This window comes from Marmota flaviventris, chromosome 10, assembly GCF_047511675.1.
Source record: "Marmota flaviventris isolate mMarFla1 chromosome 10, mMarFla1.hap1, whole genome shotgun sequence".
In the NCBI taxonomy this organism is placed as follows: Eukaryota; Metazoa; Chordata; class Mammalia; order Rodentia; family Sciuridae; genus Marmota; species Marmota flaviventris.
In genome coordinates this window covers 4,969,820-4,992,350 of record NC_092507.1, presented here as the reverse complement: position 1 = coordinate 4,992,350, position 22,531 = coordinate 4,969,820, and the positions used below count along the sequence as shown (strand labels likewise).

The 22,531-nt window shown below is 45.5% G+C and overlaps 2 protein-coding genes across 13 annotated transcripts in view; one reads left to right on the top strand and one right to left on the bottom strand.

The window, feature by feature from the left end:
- Nucleotides 1-952: 952 nt before the first annotated feature.
- Per3 (period circadian regulator 3) overlaps nt 953-22,531 on the bottom strand; it is a 62,979-nt gene continuing 41,400 nt past the window's right edge. For 2 of the 12 annotated variants that reach the window (XM_071617302.1, XM_071617306.1), the window contains 6 exons: nt 21,628-21,855; nt 20,119-20,783; nt 18,438-18,546; nt 17,564-17,747; nt 16,752-16,902; nt 9,553-12,143 (listed from right to left, as the gene is read on the bottom strand). In XM_071617302.1, coding sequence (XP_071473403.1) covers nt 12,060-12,143; nt 16,752-16,902; nt 17,564-17,747; nt 18,438-18,546; nt 20,119-20,783; nt 21,628-21,855 — 1,421 coding nt within the window. In that variant the 3' untranslated portion in view covers nt 9,553-12,059. The other 10 variants (XM_071617305.1, XM_071617308.1, XR_011708737.1 and 7 more) reach the window with 9 other exon arrangements.
- On the top strand, nt 2,606-7,486 carry Uts2 (urotensin 2). Its single transcript, XM_027947421.3, has 4 exons — nt 2,606-2,708; nt 4,808-4,945; nt 5,701-5,743; nt 7,366-7,486. Exons 1-4 carry the CDS (start codon nt 2,606-2,608, stop codon nt 7,484-7,486), a joined length of 405 nt encoding a protein of 134 aa, XP_027803222.1.

Below are 22,531 nucleotides of genomic sequence, written 5' to 3'. Positions count from 1 at the left end.
TGGGAGGCAGGCCTTGAAGGCAGAGGCCAGAGGCCCATGGGCTGCCGGCTCCTGCCACCCCACGCTCCCTTGGGTGGATGCCGGCCCGTTCTTTCCAGGTTTCTCTCAGCCCTGATTTGGATGTCAGGCTCTTGAGGCCAGCTCCCTGTCCTTTGTCCACAGCTGTGTCCCAGCTCTGGTGGCATGTGGGAGACGCTGACCTAGTTGGTGAGATGTAAGCCAGGAAGGGCCTCTGAAGAGGTCGCCCCTGCCCGAGATCTCAAGGCTGGTTTCCCAGCTGGGCCAGGGTCAAGAGCCCGGCCATGGCCCATTTCTCCCTTGCTCCTGCTGGGTGGGCCCTTCCCCTCCACCTCCTGGGCTGGACCCAGGTTAACGAACCTTTAACGTGTCCCCATCCTGCATAAATTTGGGTTTCTGCCCAAACGCCCCCACCCAAGGCCTCCCTCCTGAAAGCACACCGCCCCCGACACTGGCCCAGGGCCTCCGGGCTCCGCTTTTCTTCATGCCAATAAAGTCACCGCGGTTGGACCTCTGTTTTGCTGTCGGTCCCTCCAGGTAGAAATCCTTTCCTTGGGGTCACTGCTTTTTCCTGAGCAGGGACGGCACATGGCGGGTGCACACTGCGGCCTGACAGGCACTGAGTGCCACATGTATACTAAGTACCAACGTTTAACAAGTGTTGGGAGGAGCTCAGTGGAGGGGAAAAGATGGAGAGGCAGGGTGCTCAGCATGCGGGGGCCAAGCGGCGGGAAGGTCCCGTGTAGAGGGTGATATTTTAGAAGACACCTGCAGGAGGCGAGAGAAGAGCTGTGCACTCCTGGGGAAGAGCAATCCAGGCAGAAGGACCTGAGGCAGAGATGTATTCAGGAAGCAGTGAACGGTGGAAAATGGTGGTGGAATGGAGTGTGCAAGAGGGAAAGCAGAATTCGGTCAAAATAAAATCAGGGGTTAGTGGAGGTTTTTAAAAACCAGCTTTATTCAAGTATCATTCACATGCAGCAAAATGCACCTGTCTTATGTGTACAGGTTGATGAGTGTCGACTGACGCTCGTGCCCACGCAGCCACAGCCTTAACTGTCATGGGGAACATTCCTGTCATCCAAAACTTCCCTTGTTTCCCCAGGTACCCCCTCTGCCTCCCACTCCAGGCCCAGGCCACTTTGTAGCTGTGGTCAGTTCTGCCTGTTCTAGATTTCATTTGCACAGGACCATGTGACAGTCTCTGTAGGTCTGGCTTATTTTGCTCAGTGTGTAGTTTCCAAGATTCATTTCCTTTGTGTTCCTGAGTGGCTTCTCTGTAGTGCACAGGGAAGGACACCAGGGTGCCTCTGGTTTTCCACTGTTATGAACAGAGCTGCTTCTGCCATCAGCGGGCCGAGGTCTATGGGAGCCCATGTTTCATTCCACTTGAATGAAGTGGAGAGGCATTTTGGGGTTGCACAGGTAGGGTGCTTAATTTTACAAAAACATTTCAGAATGTTCTGGGCATGATGAGATCGCTTAAAAATCTAGTTTGCAGGCTGGGCTGGGGCTCAGTGGTAGGGCGCTTGCCTAGCATGAGTGAGGCCCTGGGTTCGATCCTCAGCACCACATATAAATAAAGTCCACTGACAACTAAAAAAAAATTAAAAGAAGTAATGCTATAAAAAAGAATCTAGTTAGCATCCTCAAGTGTGCCACCCATTGTTTGAACGAGTCACCCGTGAGCGTGCACCTCTGTCTCTGGTTTCTTCTTGTGTGGCACATGTCCCTAGAAATACCTGCCTGATCGGAGGCTGCAAAGGTATCTGTGTATTTTCTTCCCTAATAATAGTCTTGACTTTTAAGTCAAAAGAGGGTTTTGAGCAAAGAATGGATGTCCGCGCTATGGCATCACTTTGCTTTGCTGAGGTGGGGCTCGGGCGGCACTCCTGGGGACACCACGGCAGCTGCCCAGGCGCCATGGTGAGCAGGCCAAGTTCTGGAGATATTTACCTGCAGGGTCTTGGGGTCCTTTAGCCCTGCTTCACAGATACCGTCCAGCTTTGCGGAATGCTCTTTCCTCTCCCTGAGGTCTCCATGCTTGCAGGCCCTGAAATGGAGTCCTGAGCTATGTCTGCTGTATATTTTAAGTTATCTTCACTGTTTTAAAGAACTGGTTGTAAGTCTGTCCAGAGGTTGTGGTTGTCCAGGCACGGCAGCCCCAGCACCACACGGCAACTCATCAACTCACAAGATTAAAACTAAAAGGAACCAACATATTTCATGTCACACTCTGCGTCACTTCGGTTAAATCTGTGTCTCCTACCTTGGCCACTCAACTCACTTCTGACCCTTTCTCTAACTCAAGATTTACTGCCAAGTGACTCCTTTTGCCAGATTTGTTCTTTATATTACCTACTTTGCACACTAGGCAACGAGACAGTAAATTTATTGTCTATGAATTGTTACTTTGAAAAATTACATCAATGCAAAGTGATTGCCTTTTAGCCTCCAGAGCCAATACATTTACATTTTTCTGTATGAGGTCATGGGATGATATATATAATTGGTGACCACAGACTGAGGAGGAGCAAGCTGATAACACTCCAGGACAGAGCCAGGGGGACTTTGCCTCTCCACAATCATGTACCAGCTGGCCTCCTGCTGCTTGCTCTTTATAGGATTCTTAAATCCTCTTGTATCTCTTCCTGTCACTGACTCCAGGGACATGTCTCTCCAGCTCCCAGGTAAGATGCATCTTTTGTACTAGTCTTTCTGAAGAATCTCCACTGGCCTTCGGGGCCATGCTGGAGGTGAGGGTGGGATTCCTGCTTGGAGGAGCTGGTTACATGGATAGTCCCAGCTCTACCAAGAACACCGGGCGCCCTTGCAGCACAATTTAGATTTAGTAGTGGATGCAGCTTTCTCTTTCTAAAATGTAAACACAGAAAAGTAGCACTGCTGGCTTCATATCACCTCTCCAATTCAAACTTTTGCTTTGGTCAATATTTTTTCCCATTTATAGAAATTGCACTGAATTTAAAACATCATTACTTTTAATTTTAAAATAAACTGGGTTGAGTGTAGAATCAGCTGTTCTAGTTACGGATCAGTAATACTCTCTCTCCTTCTATAATAAAAAGTAATCACCTGATGTGTGGCTGAGACAAACGGGCTTATTAAAGATCAGGAAAGTGGCAAGCAGGGCAGGGATGTCACAGTCTTCCAAGTGCATTTATCTTTTCCTTTTGATACATGCTCATTTCATAAAAGTCCAAGTTGAGCTTTAAGAAAATACAACCAGTGAGGTACATCAGTTTAAGAAGTGAGAAGGCAGAGGTAAGTTCCATTAAAAAAAATTTTCATTGGATTTTATCTTTGAGTACTTTTAGACATTTTTTTTTAAAATAAAGAAAAAACTCTTCTAAGCCATTGATTTTATAATTTCTAGCCTCTAAAAGTTTCTCCAAACAGCTTTCTCATGATTTTCAAGTGTTGCTAGTCATTCATACATCCTCAGTCACTTCTGGGTCACCGAGCTCCTAACTGGCAGTCACCTTGTTGGTCAAAACCAGGCACTAACCAAATCTCTATTATTTAAAAAGAGATTTTGATAAGCACTGTAAGAAGAAATCAAATGAACATTCAGATACTAATGTATTTTAAACACTCAGATAATAATTAGAAACAAAATCAGATGAAATGAGGGCAGCACCTCTCCCAGATTCCAGGCAGGCAGAAGCTTACCGTGGATTTTTTGTCACAAATCTTTGCTCCTTTGTAAAGGACCCTTCAAGCCATAAGCACCTGTCCATGATCAGACTTCACAGGTTTCGCTGGTATTAGAAATGCTGAGAACATGCTTGGACGCCTTTCGGATGGAGGGTTTGTGTGCCGTCTTGCAGACAAGGTCCTAGCTCCGCTGTCAGGCTGCGGCCATGTGTGGCTTCCGCCCACTCCCGCAGCCTGCGCCCCTGCACGGCAGCGTAGCCCACGACTCCAATCCAATCCGAGAGCCCTCAGAGCTTCGGTGATGACTGCACAGTGTAGGGCCAGCCCACTGGCCACATTTCATGCTGGAAAAGCACCTTAAATTGATCCACACCGATCAAGCGCCTTACAAGTGGTCTTGAAGCTAATTCTTTTCCAGGATAGTAATAGTTGTATCTCCACCTGGAGGACAGTGAGAGGTGCTGCCACTGCCCTTCCTTTATGGAAAGAGCAAAAACCATCTCTTTTCCTCTCATTCCAATGGCACCACCCAGATATCTAAAGAAAAGGCAGTCAGCTGCAGGGGACAAGTAGGGAAGGAGGGTCCCTCAGACTCTCTGAGCTACAGGGTGCTGAGGGCCCCTGCTCTGCTCTCCCTCCTGCTCAGGGCTCTCCCTCCTGGGTGGTGAGGTGAGTCACATATGAGATCCACATCTCCTGACCTCTGTCCTGCTGGCATGCAAACGGACAGTGAGCCTTTCACTTGTTAAATACCACTACTGCTGGGTGCAGTGGCACATGCCTGCCATTCCAGCCACTTAGGAGGCCGAGGCAGGAGGATCCCAAGTTTGAGGTCAGCCTTAGTAACTTAGTGAGGCCCTGTGCAAATCAGTGAGACCTTGTTTCAAAATAAAAAATAAAAGGGCTGGGGATGTGACTCAGTGGTAGAGCACCCTGTGTTCAATATCCAGTACTGCAAATAAATAAAACACCACCAGTCCCAGATCACGAACTTTGCATCTGAAGTTTTTCTAGTATTCCTCTCCCTGTTGCTGGTACTCCCCCAACACAACAGGGAGCGGAAATGACGAGCTGAAGGCCGGAGCGAGTCACTGGTCTCGATCTCACTCTGCAGCACCTGAAGACGACGCGAGGTTGGCCCTGGAGGAGCTGGAAAGAGCCTCCATCCTAAAGCTGCTGCCAGAGGTGCTGGGTGCGGGCAGAGGCGACGGGCTGCTGGGTGCGGAGAGAGGCAACGGGCTCCGGGAAGCAGGTCAGCTGAGTCCCTGCTTACAGAGGGCTTGGTTTCATGGCTACTGAATTCACCCTCTGTCCTCAGACGAGGGGAAACCCTGTGCGGGAGCATAAAGGTGCACCAGATGGAACAGCAAAACTAGTGACCCAGCGCTCTCCCCTCTTGGCCCGGACTCCCGCTGCAACCTGTGGTCCTCACCACCCAGCTCCAGGGGTGCAAGGCACCCTGAGCCTCTCTTTCTGTGTGGATGGGGGGTGGGGGGCAGTGGTGATTTTGTTTCCAATGAGTGCAATTTTAAATCCTGGTTTCCCAGGGTTTGAATTTTTTTGTAACCCAGCTCTTCATCAGTAAACAGAAATGACAAACACCCACCTCTGGAGGTGTTTTGAAAAGTCAGTGAAAAAATGCAAGTGAAATGCTCAGAGAACAAATGCCAGCTCTGACTCCTGTCCATGGCTAGTGTCTCCCCCAGCACGGACGCCATGCTCAGGACATTCCAGAAACAAGATGGAGCCTTTCACTGCGTTATTTAGCAGATGGTAGTTCAGCTTTTATTAATTTTTTAAAAAATCAAATATTGAACTGTTAAGCATTTTTGCAAGGTCTCTGTGAACCCCAGAGGTAAGGACCCCTCTCTGTATTCAAGTGAACCCTGCTGCAGCGTGAGGGACTGGGAGGAGATGTGACTCATCATACACTATTTTATGTGTTCTAAAGTAAGCACACACTAGGCACAGCAGATCTGATGAACTGGTTTCAAAACTGTTTTCCAGATCCTACTATGAACATTTCCAACCCAAGAAGCCATCCGAGAAAGGTAAGTATCTCTGCTTACGAGAGGTAGGAATGAAAGGGGAGCCTTCTAGTCCTGATTTCACAGATTCCTGAATTCAGGAACTGCTAGTGTTCTTGTAAAAATTGCACCTTAAAGTAATTGGCCAGTGTTGTGGAAGCACTAACTTATCCAAACCGTTATTCATAAAAAAATCTGAATGTGGCAAGGACTCACCAGTGTCTGTTTAGGGTAAGTTAAATAAGTTGTAAGAATTTAAAGCAAAACAAAAACAACAACAACAACAAAAACCAATCAACTAAACAAACCAAAAAACCAGACAAGGTCCTTGCTCTCAAGTGTGCTGGTCACTGTACGGTCACCGCCTTCTTGACTCCCCCCAGAAGCACTGCATCACCTGGGAGCTTGCAAGAACCGCCAAGTCAGCAGCGTGTAGTGGCACACGCCTGTAATCCCAGCGGCTTAGGAAGCTGAGGCAGGAGGATCGCCAGTTCAAAGCCAGCCTCAGCAACCCTGAGGAGCTAAGCAACTCAGTGAGACCCTGTCTCTAAATAAAGTACAAAATAGGGCTGGGGGTGTGGCTCAGTGGTTGAGGGCCCTTAGTTCAATCCCTGGTACCCCCTCAAAATAAAATAAAACCCACGAGTCATCCCCCTACCTCAACGAGCTTCCCCCTCACACCTGACAGCCCTGGGAGCTTGGCACCTCCATCTCAAGGGAGGAATGCTGTGTCCACAGTTGTGGGATGCAGGACGGAGCAGAGAGCAGTCTCGAGAAAGTTGATTTGGGTGGAGAGGACTGGAATAGGGAACGAGGATGGCAAAACCCTTGGTTAGAAATGGTGCACAGTGCGCAGAGGACCTGACAAGCTAGAAGAAAAGTCTATGCAGTCATCATCAACCCCAGAAAGCTCTTGGTGTTGCCTGAGGGGTCTCCTGAGTGCGCCTCCTGCGCCTGGCCTCGGCTGCCCTGGGTTCCCACTCTCCCTTCCTGGCAGTGCATGTACAGCAGCATCTGGAGGCCCCCAGAAGGTCACTAGCTCAAGAGCCTCATTTAACACTAACCAACCACTTCCCATTCTGACCAGAGGCACCTCTTTGGCTATAATGCCCCTTAACATTCCAGCAAAAGTACAAGGTGGACACATTAGATCCTGCAGACAGCACATACCACATACCACCTGCAGTCCCAGAGGGAGAAGCTACCCAGAAGGGGACGCCCTGGCTTCTATATGTGGCTAATTACAAGTCACCATTCCCATGTTTACGTTCTCCTGAACAGGGTTATGATTAACGACTAAAACCACACAGGTGATAAGTAGGCTGTGTTCGTTAAATTCTAGGGGGGGAAAAAAACAGAATAAAGAGAAAATTTTATGACCAAGATTTGATACACAGAGAACAATATATGTGCACAACATGTCACTAAGAGAGAACTTACACAGGACTAGGCCAACAAGGGCTTAGAAACTTCACAGTAACCACAGGTGGGGAGACTGGAGGCCCGGGATGAGGAGCCGGAGGGAGGCCAGAATCCAGGGGGTACAGGAACAGCCAGAGGGCCACAGGGCAAGCACTCACCCCAGAGGCTCGGCTAAGGCTCCTTCCTCTTGCACTGACGGTTGACGTTGTTCTGGATTGTTCTGGTTTCAGGCTTTCCCTGAAGAGGATCCTAACATTTTTCTGAGTCAGCTCTTGGCCAGACCCAGGAAACAGCACAAGCAGCATGGGCCCCCCCTGGAGTGCTTCTGGAAGTATTGTGTCTGAGGCGAGAGGGACCCGGCTCAGTGTGGACAGTCCGACACAAGACACCTGACCAGAAGCACTGAAGAAAAACGAGGCCACCACCCAATTCATCCCTGGGAAAGACGCTCTAGTCCGCAAGATCACGAGCGGCTAGTTCACTTGTAAGCATGTCCTGGAAATCTGTCATTTTTCTTACCTTCAATTTAGTTCTAATTTCTTGGAAATTTAAAGTAAAGATAATAAATAAATAGAAACAAATACTAAGAAGAAAAAGCCATAAAGGTGAAGTTTAGTCAAAATCATTCAACTACAAACCATTTAAACAAAGGCTGATGTCCTCTCACCCTTAAAAATGACCACATAAACTGTTACTTTTTAAAAAGCAGTGCCATAGCTTGGCTGGTCTCTAGAGTGAGTGACACCTCCAGGCAGAACCCAGGATGGGCTCCCACCAGGAGGTTCCTGGGCTTGGCCTCGCCCCTCCCGGAACAGCCAAGATATTCACACAGACACACGCTGGAACTGCGCTCCTCGGAGCTCTAGAATCACGGTTCATGTATTCTGGGGGAAATACCTTAGTTTCTTATTGAGAGAAAAGGCTATGGCAGGATTTAAAATTGCAGAACAGAAGAAAGATCCCTATTTACTAATCTTTAGAAACCACACGTATGTAAATCTACTCCATGTCACCAGCACCTCTACAGTGATGTGGTCAGAATGACTAGGGTGAGCACCAAGGGCTCTGCAGACTGTCCAGAGGGGGACCACAGGGGCTGTCCATCCCCCTCCCTCGCAGCACAGGCTGCACCAGGCACTTGGAAGCAGGTGATGTGCACTTATCAGCAGCCATCACAAATCTCTTACAGAGTGCAGCTGGATAAAGCTCTCCTGGTTTAAGACATCAAGAACATCTGTAGAGAGGGCTGGGGTTGTGGCTCAGCGGTAGAGCGCTTGCCTAGCACATGCGAGGCCTTGGGTTCAATCCTCAGCACCACATAAAGAAATAAAATAAAGGTATTAAAAAAAAAAAAAAAGAACATCTGTAGAGAAAGATGTTAGTGAGGAGTGGGTACTTGATCTCAGATGCATGTCCACACCAGGCACAGCTATGGGACACGCTAGGCCTCTGAGAGCTGAGGGAGCCCATACCAGCTCGCACCACGACACCAGAAAGAGCCTCAAGGAAGAATTCCCTTGTAGCGATTCCAAAATCCCTCACTCATGGTAGTATCGGGAGATTGTTTCTACAGCTCCGCAGTCAGATCATGAAATTCAGACCCTCACTCGCTTCACGTACCAGCTGTGTCCTCCACCAGGCTATCTGCTCCCTTGCCACAGTGTCCTCCATAACAGGGATGACAAGGCTTATTCGGGGGAAGCTGAGACCAGGAGCTGCTGACCCACACTAAGTGCCACCCACACGAAGGCCCTTTCCTTCCTGCTGTGGTCACTGTTGCCACAGAGAGGTGGCAAGGATTCAAAAAGGGTATTATTAAAAGACCTGTTGACTTCAGGCTCTTGTTCCATATTTTAATTTCTAGATTTTGTTGCTGCTAAGTTACAGTCTTTGTTTTTAATTTTTTTTTTTTTTTTTTGAGAGAGAGAGAGAGGGAGGGAGGGAGGGAGGGGGGGGAGAGAGAATTTTTTTTTTAATATTTATTTTTTAGTTTTCGGCAGACACAACATCTCCGTTTGCATGTGGTGCTGAGGATCGAACCCGGGCCACACGCATGCCAGGCGAGCGCGCTACCACTTGAGCCACATCCCCAGCCCAAGTTACAGTCTTTGTAAAACACAGGTTCACCCTGTGGAATATGAAAGAGTAATATGCTAACTGGGTTTCATTAAAGTGGCATGAAAATTACTACACACACACACACACACACACACGGAACCCAATAAATTCTTCACAATGCCAGAGCAAGGATTAAATGAGCCAATGTAGGGCTGGGGATGTGGCTCAAGCGGTAGCGCGCTCGCCTGGCATGCGTGCGGCCCGGGTTCGATCCTCAGCACCACATACAAACAAAGATGTTGTGTCCGCCGATAACTAAAAAAATAAATAAATAAAAATAAAAATCAGCCAATGTGCTGGGAAAAGGGACTGAGACACGCCTGTCACCATTAGCCCACATGCGCTGCAATGGCAACCCAGTGCCTCCAGGAGAAGCGCCTCTCATGACGCAAAACCCACTTGAGACCAGGGCTTGCCACACAGCACTGCTAGGGACCCACAGGTTTCACATGTACAGTTTCTTATTTTACTTAAAAAAGATACCCAAATAAAATATTAATAGCCATTAAAAACAAGTAAATCACATAATTATAAATTCAGTTGAAACAAAATTTCAAGTTGGATTAAATTTATTTTATGAATTAATAATGAAGTTTTGTGTAATTGCAAAACTATTCCCTTTGTACAGCATTTTGTTTTTCATAAATTTTGGCCTCTGACCCAAGAAAATAAAGCTTTTTGGGTAGTATTTATGTAAACATGGAAGCCTATAAAATACACTTTTATCACCAGTTCCTACAGTCATTAATACAAAAAGCTGATAATAAACTTGAACAACCAAGCTTCAACTGGGTGAGACCAGACCCCTGGGGGGGAGCAGAGGCCACTGTGAATCCCATTGCATCTCGCAGTACGACAACCTCTACATGCACTGAACAATCTTCTTATCAAGAGAAGAGGCCTGAGAGTGCTCCTACAGACCTGTCCTCAACAGCACCACGTCAGATCCAGCCTAGCATCATGTGACTACACAGAATGTGTACGAAGGAGAGAAACAGGTGATTCTAACAAGCGAACATCCAAAACAGCACAAAGAAGCCTTGCGTCGGCACAGAACAGAGTTTAAAGTACGCACACATAAAGGCAGAATGACCCTGATAGCTCCAAATGCCAACTTTGATTTACACAAACTAAGAACTTCATTACTCTAGAAAGTTGTCAGTGGACAGGCTAATTTTTTAATCTGATTTTTTTTACCAAGGGGAAAAAAATACCAGAACAACTGGATCAACACAAAAAGACCTCAGAAATCATTTAACTATCAAGATGGAATAGAATATGAGTGTTCTCTATTCATAAAACAGCAATATTTGTATGCGAATGCTTGATACTAGAAAATTTCAAGAAATGTCAAAGGCAGCATTTGAAACTGATTTTGATACCTGAAGACTGAATCCAGAACCCACTATTTTGGGAGAAAATCTGAGCTACAGGATTGGAGAATCAGGGTCCATCTATTCCACAGACAAAAAGGTCAATTTGCCTAATCATTATGAGGATGCATTTAGAAAAAGTTATGAAACTTCAAAGGAGAAAGAAGTCTTTTCCTAAAACAAAAAAAAAAAAACAAAACAAAGAAAAAAATAAGTTTGTTGTAAGTTATATAAAAATACAAGGTCACTGTGACCTTCATCTTCTATTTCCTTTTCTGAGCTGCATGGGTGTGGATCACGCATATCATTCTAAGTCTGAGAAGGAACCATGACTTCTCTATAAAGAGCACCAGAGTGAGCCAATCTGTCAAGTCAACACTCACTTCTTGAGACTCTTTGGCAAGTGACACAGAAATCAATGACTCCTGAGGACTGCAGTCCCTGAGGGCTGGGGAGGCTGGGGTCGCTGAGCTCCCCAGAGGTTTCTCACTGGGTATCAGAACACTTACCCTGTTCAAGGGCAAACAAAAGGCAGCGCCAATTAGATCTCTGCTCAGCACAGAAAGCCATCTTTGTGTAAATTCAGTGGAAAGCAAAAGTTAATGGTTAAACACATATGCAATAAGAAGAATATTAACTTATAGAACTTTTGTCACTTTTTACAATCATTATTTTAAAATAAAAAAATCTTAAAAAGAAAAACACTATTGGTTGAGTAAATAGCTCTTTTGTTTTAACTACATTTACAATTGCTAATTTTAAGTTCTCCAAAGAATAAGCCCCTTAATAAGTTGATGGATTCTTTTTAGAAAAACCTTTTAGTGACAGGTAAAAAAAAAAGTAAAAATGCATTTGTAAGAATGAAAGTAAAAAATCCAGCCTTAAAAATAGTTATTTCCTGATTTACTAGTGGACAATGGACTTTAATGGGTGGCAGGAAACTGGGATGTCCTCTGAGTCACAGGGGAGCACCACGTTTCAGAGACCATCACGGAGGCACACGCCCAGGGGTGTGCTGCTCCTCGCACTCCACCAGGGAGAACGACTCAGGCAGCAACAGACAGACCAGAGAGGCTCAGCTGTGGGCTCATTTTAGCTGTACTTCTAATCATAATTTATTTTGGGTGATATTTGAAATAAAATTTTACCATACACCTACCTCTTAAAGGCAATCCAATCTCTCTAGAAGGCAGCTAAACTAGAAAAGGAGTCTAATTGGCAGTTTTAACACATCAGGAACAAAGAGAAGATTCGATATACAATGCTGCTTCTGCTTCAGAAAAATGATGTCTGTTAAAAAAGCACGGTGGGAAGTCTTATGTTGATGATGACTTTGTGGTCACTTGTGAGTCGAGCTTTAGAGACACATAGGGAGGCCTGTCACACGTGCCCTGGAAAGCTTGTGCAGGGACATCCTCATGGTGGCTCAGCTGCTGTCTTCTCCTGGATGCGGCCCAGGGGCCTCTGCAGTGTCACCAGCTGAACCTCTGTCTTCACAGGTGGTGCAGCTCTCAAAAGAGAACACAGGCAGGCCTGTTATGCAACGTCTGTGCCCTTTGAGGGTTTAAAATCAGCATAGGGCTGGCCAGCAACATCATTTCTAACTCCTCAACTTATTCATGTCTGAAAGTACCTAATATGGTCCATTTGTTTTTTAAAGAGAGAGAAAGAGAGAGAGAGAGAGAGATTGATTTTTTTTTTAATATTTATTTTTTTAGTTTTTGGCAGACACAACATCTTTGTTTGTATGTGGTGCTGAGGATCGAACCCGGGCCCGCACGCATGCCAGGTGAGCGCGCTACCGCTTGAGCCACATCCCCAGCCCTATGGTCCATTTTTATAATTACAAGAATGTAAATGACAGAAACTGTTTAGATACGTTAGCTTAAATTCTTTGTAAGCTCATTCTTCACGTACCCTTCAGGGGGAGTCTATTTGAAGGCTACAATTTCCAGGGGAAGGCCTCAATGGTAAACTGTGGTTGGTTTTGGTCAAATTCAGCTGCAACAGAGTACCAGCTACCCAGTGGACATGCATATATTTCTGGAGCAGCCTGCATGCAGCTCATGGGAATCAGAGTGGACAGTAAAGACTTCATCCTCCGACAACTGGGACCTGTTCTCTGGCTGCTGCTGGTCTTGGTGGTATAGACACTCAGGTGGGCAGCCATCATGACACCCTCCCCTCTACTGTTGCAAGCTCCTGCCCCACCAGCTGAAGCAACTCTCAAGGAATTTAAAGGGCCAATGCCCTTTTCTTTTTTTTCTACCCACTCCTACCCCTCCCCCCACTTTGGGAGGCAGACATTTAAAGTCTAGGACATTCAAATGCAACCACTTATGTGGGGAATTTGGAGAGTCTCCATGCACATCTGGGGAGAAGTGCAGACTTAACAAAGGTCTGGGAAGTCCTGAGGTCTGTGCCTCCTGCTGCCCTCCAGCAGATACAGTCATGACAATCAGTGAGAAAAGCCAAAAGCAGCAAGCTCCAGGAATGGAGCAGGAGTCTACCACACAACAAGGTCCCAAGGTCTAGTTCAACCACTGCTACAGGCCTAAAAACAGGAAAGCACTGCCCACTCAGGAAGAAGGAGCCAAGAGCAAGGGCTTCCGAGGAGGAGCAGATGGCTGGCTTACTAGACAAGGGCTTCACAGCAACCATCTCAGAGAAGCTTCAAGAAGTCAAGGAAGACATGGAAGAAACCAAGACGATGTATGAACAAAACAGAAATATCAATAAAGCAATAGGAAATATATAATGAGGGGCGGGGGCTGGGGCTCAGCGGTAGAGCCCTGGCTTAGCACATGTGAGGCACTGGGTTCCACCCTCAGCACCACATAAAAATAAACAAACAAAATAAAGGTATGTGTACATCTACAACTAAAAATAGTTTTAAAAAAAGAAAACATAAAATGAAATCAAAAAGAAACTCTGTACCTGAGAAAGACAAAACAAATGAAAAATTCACTAGAGGGACTCAAAGGCAGACACGGAAGGCAGAAGAAGGAACTAAGAATGTGAAGACAGTCGAACTGTCAAGTCTGAGGAACAGAAAGGAAAGACGGAAGGGAAGTGAACAGAGCCGGAAGTGCCCGCGGGACCAGCAAGAGAGAAGCAAGCATGGAGCAGGACAGGGGGGTGTGAAGGAAAATGGCCGAGAACTTTCCAAATTCAGTGAAAGATATGAATGTACACGTCCAAGAAGCTCTTAATCAACTCCAGGAAGGATAACCTGAGAGACCCACCCTGAGATCCATTACAATCAGTTTAAGGTTCAAGAAAGAGCATCTCAAAGGCAGCAAGGAAGGATTCACCAGGTACAACGGTGAGGCTATAGGCAGAGGTCCCATCAGATGTTACAGAGGCCAGGAACACTGAGCCAATATATTTAGAGTACTTTAAAAAAACCCAAACTGTCAATCAAGAATCCCATATCTGGCAAAACTCCTTCAAAAGTGAGGTAGAGGGCTGGGGATATAGCTCAGTTGGTAGAGTGTTTGCTTTGTATGCACAAGGCCCTGGGTTCGATCCTTAACACCACAAAAAAAAAAAAAAAAAGAGGGAGAGCTGGGCATGGTGGTACACGCCTATAGTCCCAGCTACTCAGGAGGCTGAGGCAAGAGGATTGCAAGTTCAAGGCCAGCCTCAGCAACTTAGTAAGACCTTGGGCAACTTAGTAAGACCCTGTTTCAAAATAAAAAGAGTTGGGGATGTAGCTCAGTGGTAAAGAAGTGCCCCTGGGTTCAATTCCTGGTACAGGGAGGGAAAAAGGTGAGGAAGAAATTAGGAATTAGAAATGCTAAAGGTTGAAATGAAAGGACAACAGACAATAACTCAAAGCCAGAGGAAAAAAATAAAAGTTCTCAGTAAAGAAAAATATGGGGTTAATTATAAAAGCTACTATTATTCTAAAAATGACATGTAACTTTTTGTTTTCTATATGATTTAAAAGACTAATACATTTAAAGAAAGCTAGTCTCAAAGCTAATATTATGGTAACTTTAGTTTGTAATTATATATTTTATTTTCTACATCATTTAAGAGATTAATGAATAAAAACAGATATTAGTTTATGTTTTTGGACATACAATATATCAAGATCTAACTTTGTGCTGGGCACGGTGGTGCATACCTATAATCCTAGCAATGGGAGGCTTAGGCAGAAGGATTGCCAAGTTCAAGGTCACCCGCACAACTTAGCAAGGTCCTACGCAACTCAGCAGGACCTTGTTTCTAAATAAAATACAAACAAAGGTCTGGGGATGTAGCTCAGAGGTAGAACACCCTGGATTCAATCTCCAGTACCAAACAAAATCTAATTTTGTAACATCAGTAGCTGAAAGGAGATAGAGATGGAGCTCTATAGAAGTAGTTTTTTGTTCGTTGGTTTGTTTTTGGTACTGGGGATTGAATCCAGGAGTACTTAACCACTGAGCCACATCTCCAGCCCTTTTTAAAATACTTTATTTAGAAACAGGGTCCTGCTGAGTTGCTTAGGACCTTGCTAAGTTGTTGAGGCAGGCTTTGAACTCACAATCCTCCTGCCTCAGCCTCCTGAGCTACTAGGTCACAGGCATGCACCGCCCTGCACTCAGCTGAGGTTTTTTTGTTTTTTGTTTTTTTAATGTTATTGAAGGTAAGCTGGAATAATTCAAACTGGAGTGACATAACATTGGGATATTAAATATGACCCTCATAGATACCACAAACAAAATAATTACAGAATATACACAATAGAAAATGAGCAGGGAATTAAAATTTTCACTGCAATAAATAAATAATTAAATAAACCTAATACAACAGAAGACAACAATGAAGAAACAAGAGTCAATGAGAATAAGCAGCAAGAGGGCACCGTGCGCCTCTGACCAGCGGTCCCTTAGACGTAAAGGGCCCGACTTTCCACTCAGAAGGCAGAGGCTGGAACAAAGGGTGTGAACACGTTGATCTGACCATTTGCTGTCCACAAGAGAGTCACGTTAGCTCTGGACACAGGCTGACAGTGAGAGGAGGGACAGACAGGCCACACAACAGCTACCAAGAGAGAGCAGGTGTGTCTACAAATAAGCCAGTCGGAAAGAGAGTGTGTGCTGCATCTGCACGAGGTACTGAAGTACTCTGCAGCCAGGCCCACAGGTGGACAGTGGGAGGACTGCCCAGGAGGTGGGAGGAGAGGCAGGAGGAGAGATGCTCAGTTCCTTGTTTCTGAGCAGTTTCAGTTTTGTAAGATAGAGAGTTCAGGAGCTGGATGGTGCTAATGGATGTATAATATGAATGTACTCAATACCTCTGAACTGTGCACTTTAAAATAGGAAGATAAATTTTACGCTACATGGATCATGTATATTTTATCAGATTAAAAAGTACTAAGTTAAAAAGAGTGAGAGGGGAGGATTTTAGTGACCTGCTTACTTCAAGAGCCTTCATATACTACTTTTCTGAAAGTAATTTCTAACCTGATGCCTCCACCTCCCCATGTTGAGAACTGGGGGAAAAGGCCTTATTACCATGCAATTGTCACTTCCATTACTACGGCTGCACCACCGGTAGGAACAGTGGTGGATAAAGTCTTCACTGCTGAAGCTGTTCACGAACACTCTATGACCTCATGATGGCAAAGCCCACGTGGGCCCCACCAAGTTTCCTGCTGGCTGTAAACACCACCTCAAGTGTAAATCTTCTACAAATTTTTTTTTTTTTTTTTTGTGGTGCTGGGGATTGAACCCAGGGCCTTGGTGCATGCAAGGCAAGCACTCTACCAACTGAGCTGTATCTCCAGCCCACAATTTTAACTCTTTTCAAACATGCATGTATATGTGAAATGTATGTCTCTTCCACCTCTCTCCTCCCTCATCATACATCAAAGCAAATATTATCTTTATTGCCCCCAAAGAGTCCAACTGGTGAAAGAAAAAAAATTAGTGTCAAAAAGACCTGAGTTCAAAATTCAAAGAACTGCATAACCTTATATTATTATTTAACATCTACAAACCTTAATAGCACCTCTGTCAATTGGGAGGATTACAAATTTCAGTGGGATCATGAAAAAGCTCACCTACATTAAGAACACTTCCCAATGCAAAACACGTCTATGTGATGGTTATGCTACTGGGCTTACTTGGACATGCATTCCTCGAGGGACAGTCTGGCTTTGAATCCAAGGATGCACCTTTGCTAGCTCTTCCTTCTGCCCAGGAGAAAACTGGGGCTGATGCTGTTTTAGGCTTTCCAGTTTTTCTAGATCTTCTTTTAGCACAACTTCCTTAACCCTGGAAACAAATAACGACATCTTCACAGTCCTGAATAAGGTGCAGGGTTCTGTTCTCTTTGGTGGGTGAGACACTTTCACTGTCTGGTTAATACACGATGCACACATGGACAACAGTGCAGAACCATTTCCCAGCCAGGCTGGTAGCAGGCCTTTTATTCTCAATGGAAAACAACTGCATGATGTTTCAATGAAGCACATGGAAGAAATGGGCTTCCCTTTGCTCCCCTTGTCTTTTAGCGTCTAAAGAGAAAAGTTCCTCACCTTGTGTACTGTCTTGGAACGTGGAGCCCTTCTTTGTTTTTTTGTTTTTGTTTCTAGTTGTAGATGGACACAATATCTTTGTTTTTATTTATTTTTTAATATGGTGCTGAGGATCAAACCCAGTGCCTCAAGCATGTGAGGTAAGCGCTCAACCACTGAGGTACAACCCCAGCTGTTTTCTTGTCTCAGGATGAGACACACGTTTGTTCAGTCTGGGTCTGTGTATGTGCCGCACTACCACTACTACCCTTGCTTTAGGAAGTCATTTCTTGCTTGACTTCAAATGAGTAAATCTGAAGGGTATGTATAAAACATTTTAAAATACTTTTATGGTTATGTTATATTTATAACACTAGAAGCCATAACAACATAGAATGTCTTTTAGAATGCTTTCTTACCTCTCTGGCACCTGATACGTCATCAGAACACACTCAGGAGTTTGTGCTATCATTTTCCAGATGGGATCCTCAGCTAAACTGTGAAAGGCGTTTGTTTTCTGTGTATCCTGAGATTGTTGCCCATTTTCAGAGCTTTCAGAAGAATAATCAGTACTAGTGAAGAAGATGCAGCTATCACTGCTTCCTGAAAAAATCAACAACAGATGAAAAGACTGACTTCCAGGTCCGTGGTGGCCAGCTGCTCCTCACCACCCAGCCCAGCAGGCGCCCCGGACACATCTGCTCTGGAAGCAATTGGGCAGTTTCTAACCAAGCTGACCATACCCTTGCCACAGGCCTCAGTTCCACTCCCAGGTATTTACCCAAGGAAAATTTAAGCATATGTCCACGGAAGAACTCACAGTGCATTACTGATCCCAGCCCCAGAGCAGAAGCGACCCGACAAACTTCCTCTGGCGAATGGATACATTAAGTGCCCACACACCAGGATGGATCTCAACAACCTCATTCTCAGAGAAGCCTAACATGAACAGCTGCACGCTGTCTAATCCAATGTGCAAAATTAGAACAAAAGCAAAATTAAAGTGGCAAACCCAGGGCTGGAAATGTCTGAAGAGTCACAGAAGAACTTTCTAGAGTGATAGAAAGGTTCTGGTGATAGTAGAAGTGGTTTACAAGTGTACAAATCTGTTGGAATTCTTGTTTTGTGTAATTAAAACTGGTCAATTTTATTGTATGTAAATATACCCCAAGAAAGCCTATTAAAAAAAAGGTGGGGGGACTCTATCTTTACATGGGTGTCTCAGTCAGATGCCCTCAACACAGCGACCTCTGGACAGCAGAGTCTAAAGAAGCGGTTTCCCAGATCCACTACCTGCGGCTGCAGAACCAGCTCCAGATGGAGACACCTTGTGGGGTGGGGCTGGGGAGAGGTCACCAGCAGCAGAACTGCTCCTGCTGCCACCGCCACCTGAAACACGGTGCTGGAGAGGAGGGACAGGAGAAGACACACGTTAACATTCCAAGCATCCCATGACAGGCAGGTCTTCAGCTTCACGCTGGGAGGTGAAGACGCAGCCTGTCCCTAAGGACTTGTCAAAGTTCCTCTGTGTAACAGGGAAAGTGTCACTGCTTAGGGAGCACCTAAAGCACTCCAAGCATCACTCAAGTGTGCTCTTTTGTCTCTGTCATTCGGTAAATATGCATATTGAACATTTCATTTGTTCCAAGCACTGTGCAAACTGTAGGCATATGGCAGCAGGCGGAAGGAAGTCCCAGGGTCCCCAGAGCTGGTGCTCAGGGGAATGTGCTCGTCATGTCATATGATCCTGGGAATAGGCTCTGAGCTAGCCATCTTTTTACTTTCTTCATAAGAAAACAAAGGCAAAGAAAGGTTAAATAACTTGTCTGAGCTAACACCCAACTAGTGACACAGTGCAGTTTAAACCATGTCCTATTCCCTAGCCCAGACTCCAGTCAGAATGACACGGGGCCTTGCTTCAGATTTTTAGCCAGTGCACTGGTGCCAGGCTCTCCATAGGCGAGCCTAAATTCTCGATTCTGATCATCATACTGTGAACATATGTTCAATGAAGGGTATTATACCTTGAAGGGAAGACCAAAGAAAAACAAGTACATATCCACACTTGTTGGATTCTACACTAAAATACAGGAATGTCAAGATTCCAAAATTTAATCTGGTAATACAAAAATTTAACAAGGCACAGTATTTCAAAAGTTAAAGAAAAAATGACCCAAATGATGTGTATAAACATGAAATTTAAAGCTGCCTGCTTTTTTTGGGTGGGGGTGGGGTGGGAGTGGGCAGTGGTACTTCAGATTGAACTCAGGGACACTCAACCACTGAGCCACATCCCCAGCCCTATTTTGTAATTTATTTAGAGACAGGGTCTCATTGAGTTGCTTAGCACCTCGCTGTTGCTGAGGCTGGCTTTGAACTTGTGATCCTCCAGTCTCAGCCTCCCTCCTGTCTCAGCCTCCTGAGCTGCTGGGATTACAGATATACACCACAGCACCCAGCTAAAGCTGCCTGCTTTTTGATTACAAAAGGTGACTCCTACCTCTTGCATAAATAAACTCCTGGTGTCCTACACATATGCATGTAAATTCATATTATATGGCCTATTCCCATCTTCCCAGATCACAACCTCAGTTGTAAGAAAATACTTTTTATAGGCAATAAACACGTTAAGTTTAAAACCTGGATATCAAATTTTAAAGGGTGCAGGGAACCTGGTTCACAAAGAAAACTTGAAAGATGGCCCTTTACAAAAGAGATCTCATCAAGCACCTGAGGACCAGTCCTGATCCCCACATGGGGTCAGGAGGCCCATGCAGGCTCTGTGGAGCAAGGGTTAGCTGAGGTCAGATGAGGACCAAAACAGGACAAGGGACATTCCATGGGGTCAGAGGCCCATTGCAGGCCACATGGAGCAAAGCTTAGCCTTGGCCATAGACAAGAGAGACAACTAAGAGGACATCAGTGTTGAGCCTAGGCCAGACGGTAGGTGTGTGCTGACAGCTGCATCACTTACATCTGTGGCCTCGGGGCCAGCATCCCTTCTCACTGCGTCTGGAGGCTCAGGAGACGCGGGCACATCTTCATGGAGTAGGTCTAGCTGCAGTGGTGAGCTGCTCCGAGAACTGATGAACAGGTGCTCTTCCTTTTGCATCTCCCATTTTTCCTCCACCCTCCCACTGTTGACTGAAGGAGGTAGTTCCAGATTTGGAGCCATTGCTGATACCCAGGGAGGAATTTCAGAAGAGTCTGTGGCTCCCAAGAATGGATATGGAGAGAATGATGGTGACCACAGAGGACAGATATGGGGGTCGTGCAAGAAAAAGGTCATCAAAGTATCCACGTGCAGGGAAGGGAGAGCAGGCAGATGCTCCAGGCCACTGGACCCAGGTGGCTTAGGTGGACATTCAGGTGTAGCTCCCCAGGCTGGCAGGGGAAAAGCTGGGAGGAGGTAAGAGGACTGGCTGGGAACCATCACAGCAGCTGGGAACCCCAAGCCCGAGGCGCAGGCAGAAGACGGGGTGGAAGGGCACCAGGGCAGCACATCCTGAAGAGGTCCCCCAGCCTGGGAACAGAAGCTGTCACTGGAGCTGCTACTGCCCAAGGGCACTGGTGGCTTCGTTCGTTTGTGCTTCCCCTTTCTGCATCCTGCTAACCTGCTCTGCTTGGAAGTGAAATTTCCTGAAAGGATAAAGATGGAGGCATATTATGGAAAATTAAACTGAAAGAAGGGGAAGAGAATGGAGGTACAGGTAATTGTAAATAGATTATAAAGGAATGAACACTTGCCAATATTAAGTATGTCTACTTCAGAGACAGCAAAAAGTAGCTCTAAAAAGATGAACAAAATTCTGGGTAAAAATTATTACTATAAAATAAGCTTGGGGTTGAGGCTGTGGCTCAGTGGCAGAGCACTTGCCTAGCATGTGTGAGGCACTGGGTTCGATCCTTAGCACAATGTGAAAATGAAACAAGTAAAATAAAGGCATTCTGTCCACCAACAACTACAAATTTGTTTTTTAAAAAATAAATAAGCTTATTTTAGCATCTCTTTAGTTTCTTATAAAAATCAATACTCAGATCTCATATCCTAAGTAAATTACTGACAAAAGGGAATTTACTTCAGCATCACTCTTTCAAGCACAACCCCAAGAGCTCATGCCATCTCTCTGGAAGTTGGCCCTCCATATCCACAGGGTCCACATCAATAGAGTCAAACACAGATGGAAAATATCAGAAAAAAATCTGCATGTGTACTGAATATGTTCAGACTCACCATCCTTGTCAGTATTCCCTAAACAATGCAGTAAAAGAACCACTGACATTGTCCCAGGCTTTACAGTAACTAAGAGATGAGAATGTGGCAGGTGTGGCAACCCTCTGCCTTAGGACTTAGGCACCTTTCAGGTGGGGACCTGCCAGGGTGGGTCCTGGAGCCCATCCCGGCTAACCCTGAGGGACAGCGGCACCTGTATGGCTTTATCAGCCTCAGGAATAAGTGGAATATATGTTTTAATGTAACCACCTTGAACACAGGAGCGTCTGGCCTTGCTGCTGCTTTCGCAATGAAGATAGCAGCTATAGGGCGAGGAGAAGATCTTTTTCCGGAACCTGTCCACATAATCCTGTTCTTCTCTCTGTGTGTGGGCTGACAGAGAGGCGGTTGTGAGCCCTACATGTTTGAATTCTTCTGCAGTGAAAGGAGCTGGCTGGGTGTTTAGGGTCCAGGGTTCATATCCTAGGGAAGCATCCTCTGCTGAGGTGAAACAAGACAGATTTAATTGTAGTTCTTGTCAATTATTTCTATTCATTCATTTATTATTTCAACAATTTTATACACATTATAACACTAGAATATAAAAAACTTCACCAGTCTAGCACAAAAATTCTTATTTTTCCTTATAAACAAATATATACACACTTTACAGATTATGATAATCAGTTCATGTTTCTTTAATTGATTTTATCATAAATGCTTTTTCTATCTCCCTGAATTCTTTAAAACATTTTTTAATCTTTGTATTTATTTTTCAAACAGGTAATATCCTCAGGTGATTAAAAAACCAGCAAGTATCATAAAGGTATTAGTGAGCTCTCCCCACCCTGTCCACTGTCTGCCCACTACCTCCTGCTTCTCACTCGTCCCCCTCAGGAAGCCACTGCCTTACTATAACCCAGCTCTTTATGCACACAGGAACAAGTGCGAGCCCCAATGCCCCCTCCCTCCCGTGGGCCCCACCTGCCCCAAGGCACAAGTGCCCACAAGCCCGCAGCTCGCTCCCTTCCCACGCGACATGGTGGAGAGCTCTGCTGCACGGTCACTTTGTGCTTGGACGCTGCAAGGGCTCCATCTTAGCTGCCACCCACAGGGTGTGTACTCCTAAAAATTACTTCTTTCAAAAAAAAATTTGGGGGGCTGAGGTTGTGGC

Excerpts from the sequence above, each read along its gene's own strand:
- Uts2 (XM_027947421.3), top strand. The coding sequence starts at position 2,606 with ATGTACCAGCTGGCCTCCTGCTGCTTGCTCTTTATAGGATTCTTAAAT. Across the intron at positions 4,946-5,700 it reads CAACGGGCTCCGGGAAGCAG|ATCCTACTATGAACATTTCC; the intron begins GTCAGCTGAGTC and ends ACTGTTTTCCAG. Across the intron at positions 5,744-7,365 it reads CCAAGAAGCCATCCGAGAAA|GTTTCAGGCTTTCCCTGAAG; the intron begins GGTAAGTATCTC and ends TGGATTGTTCTG.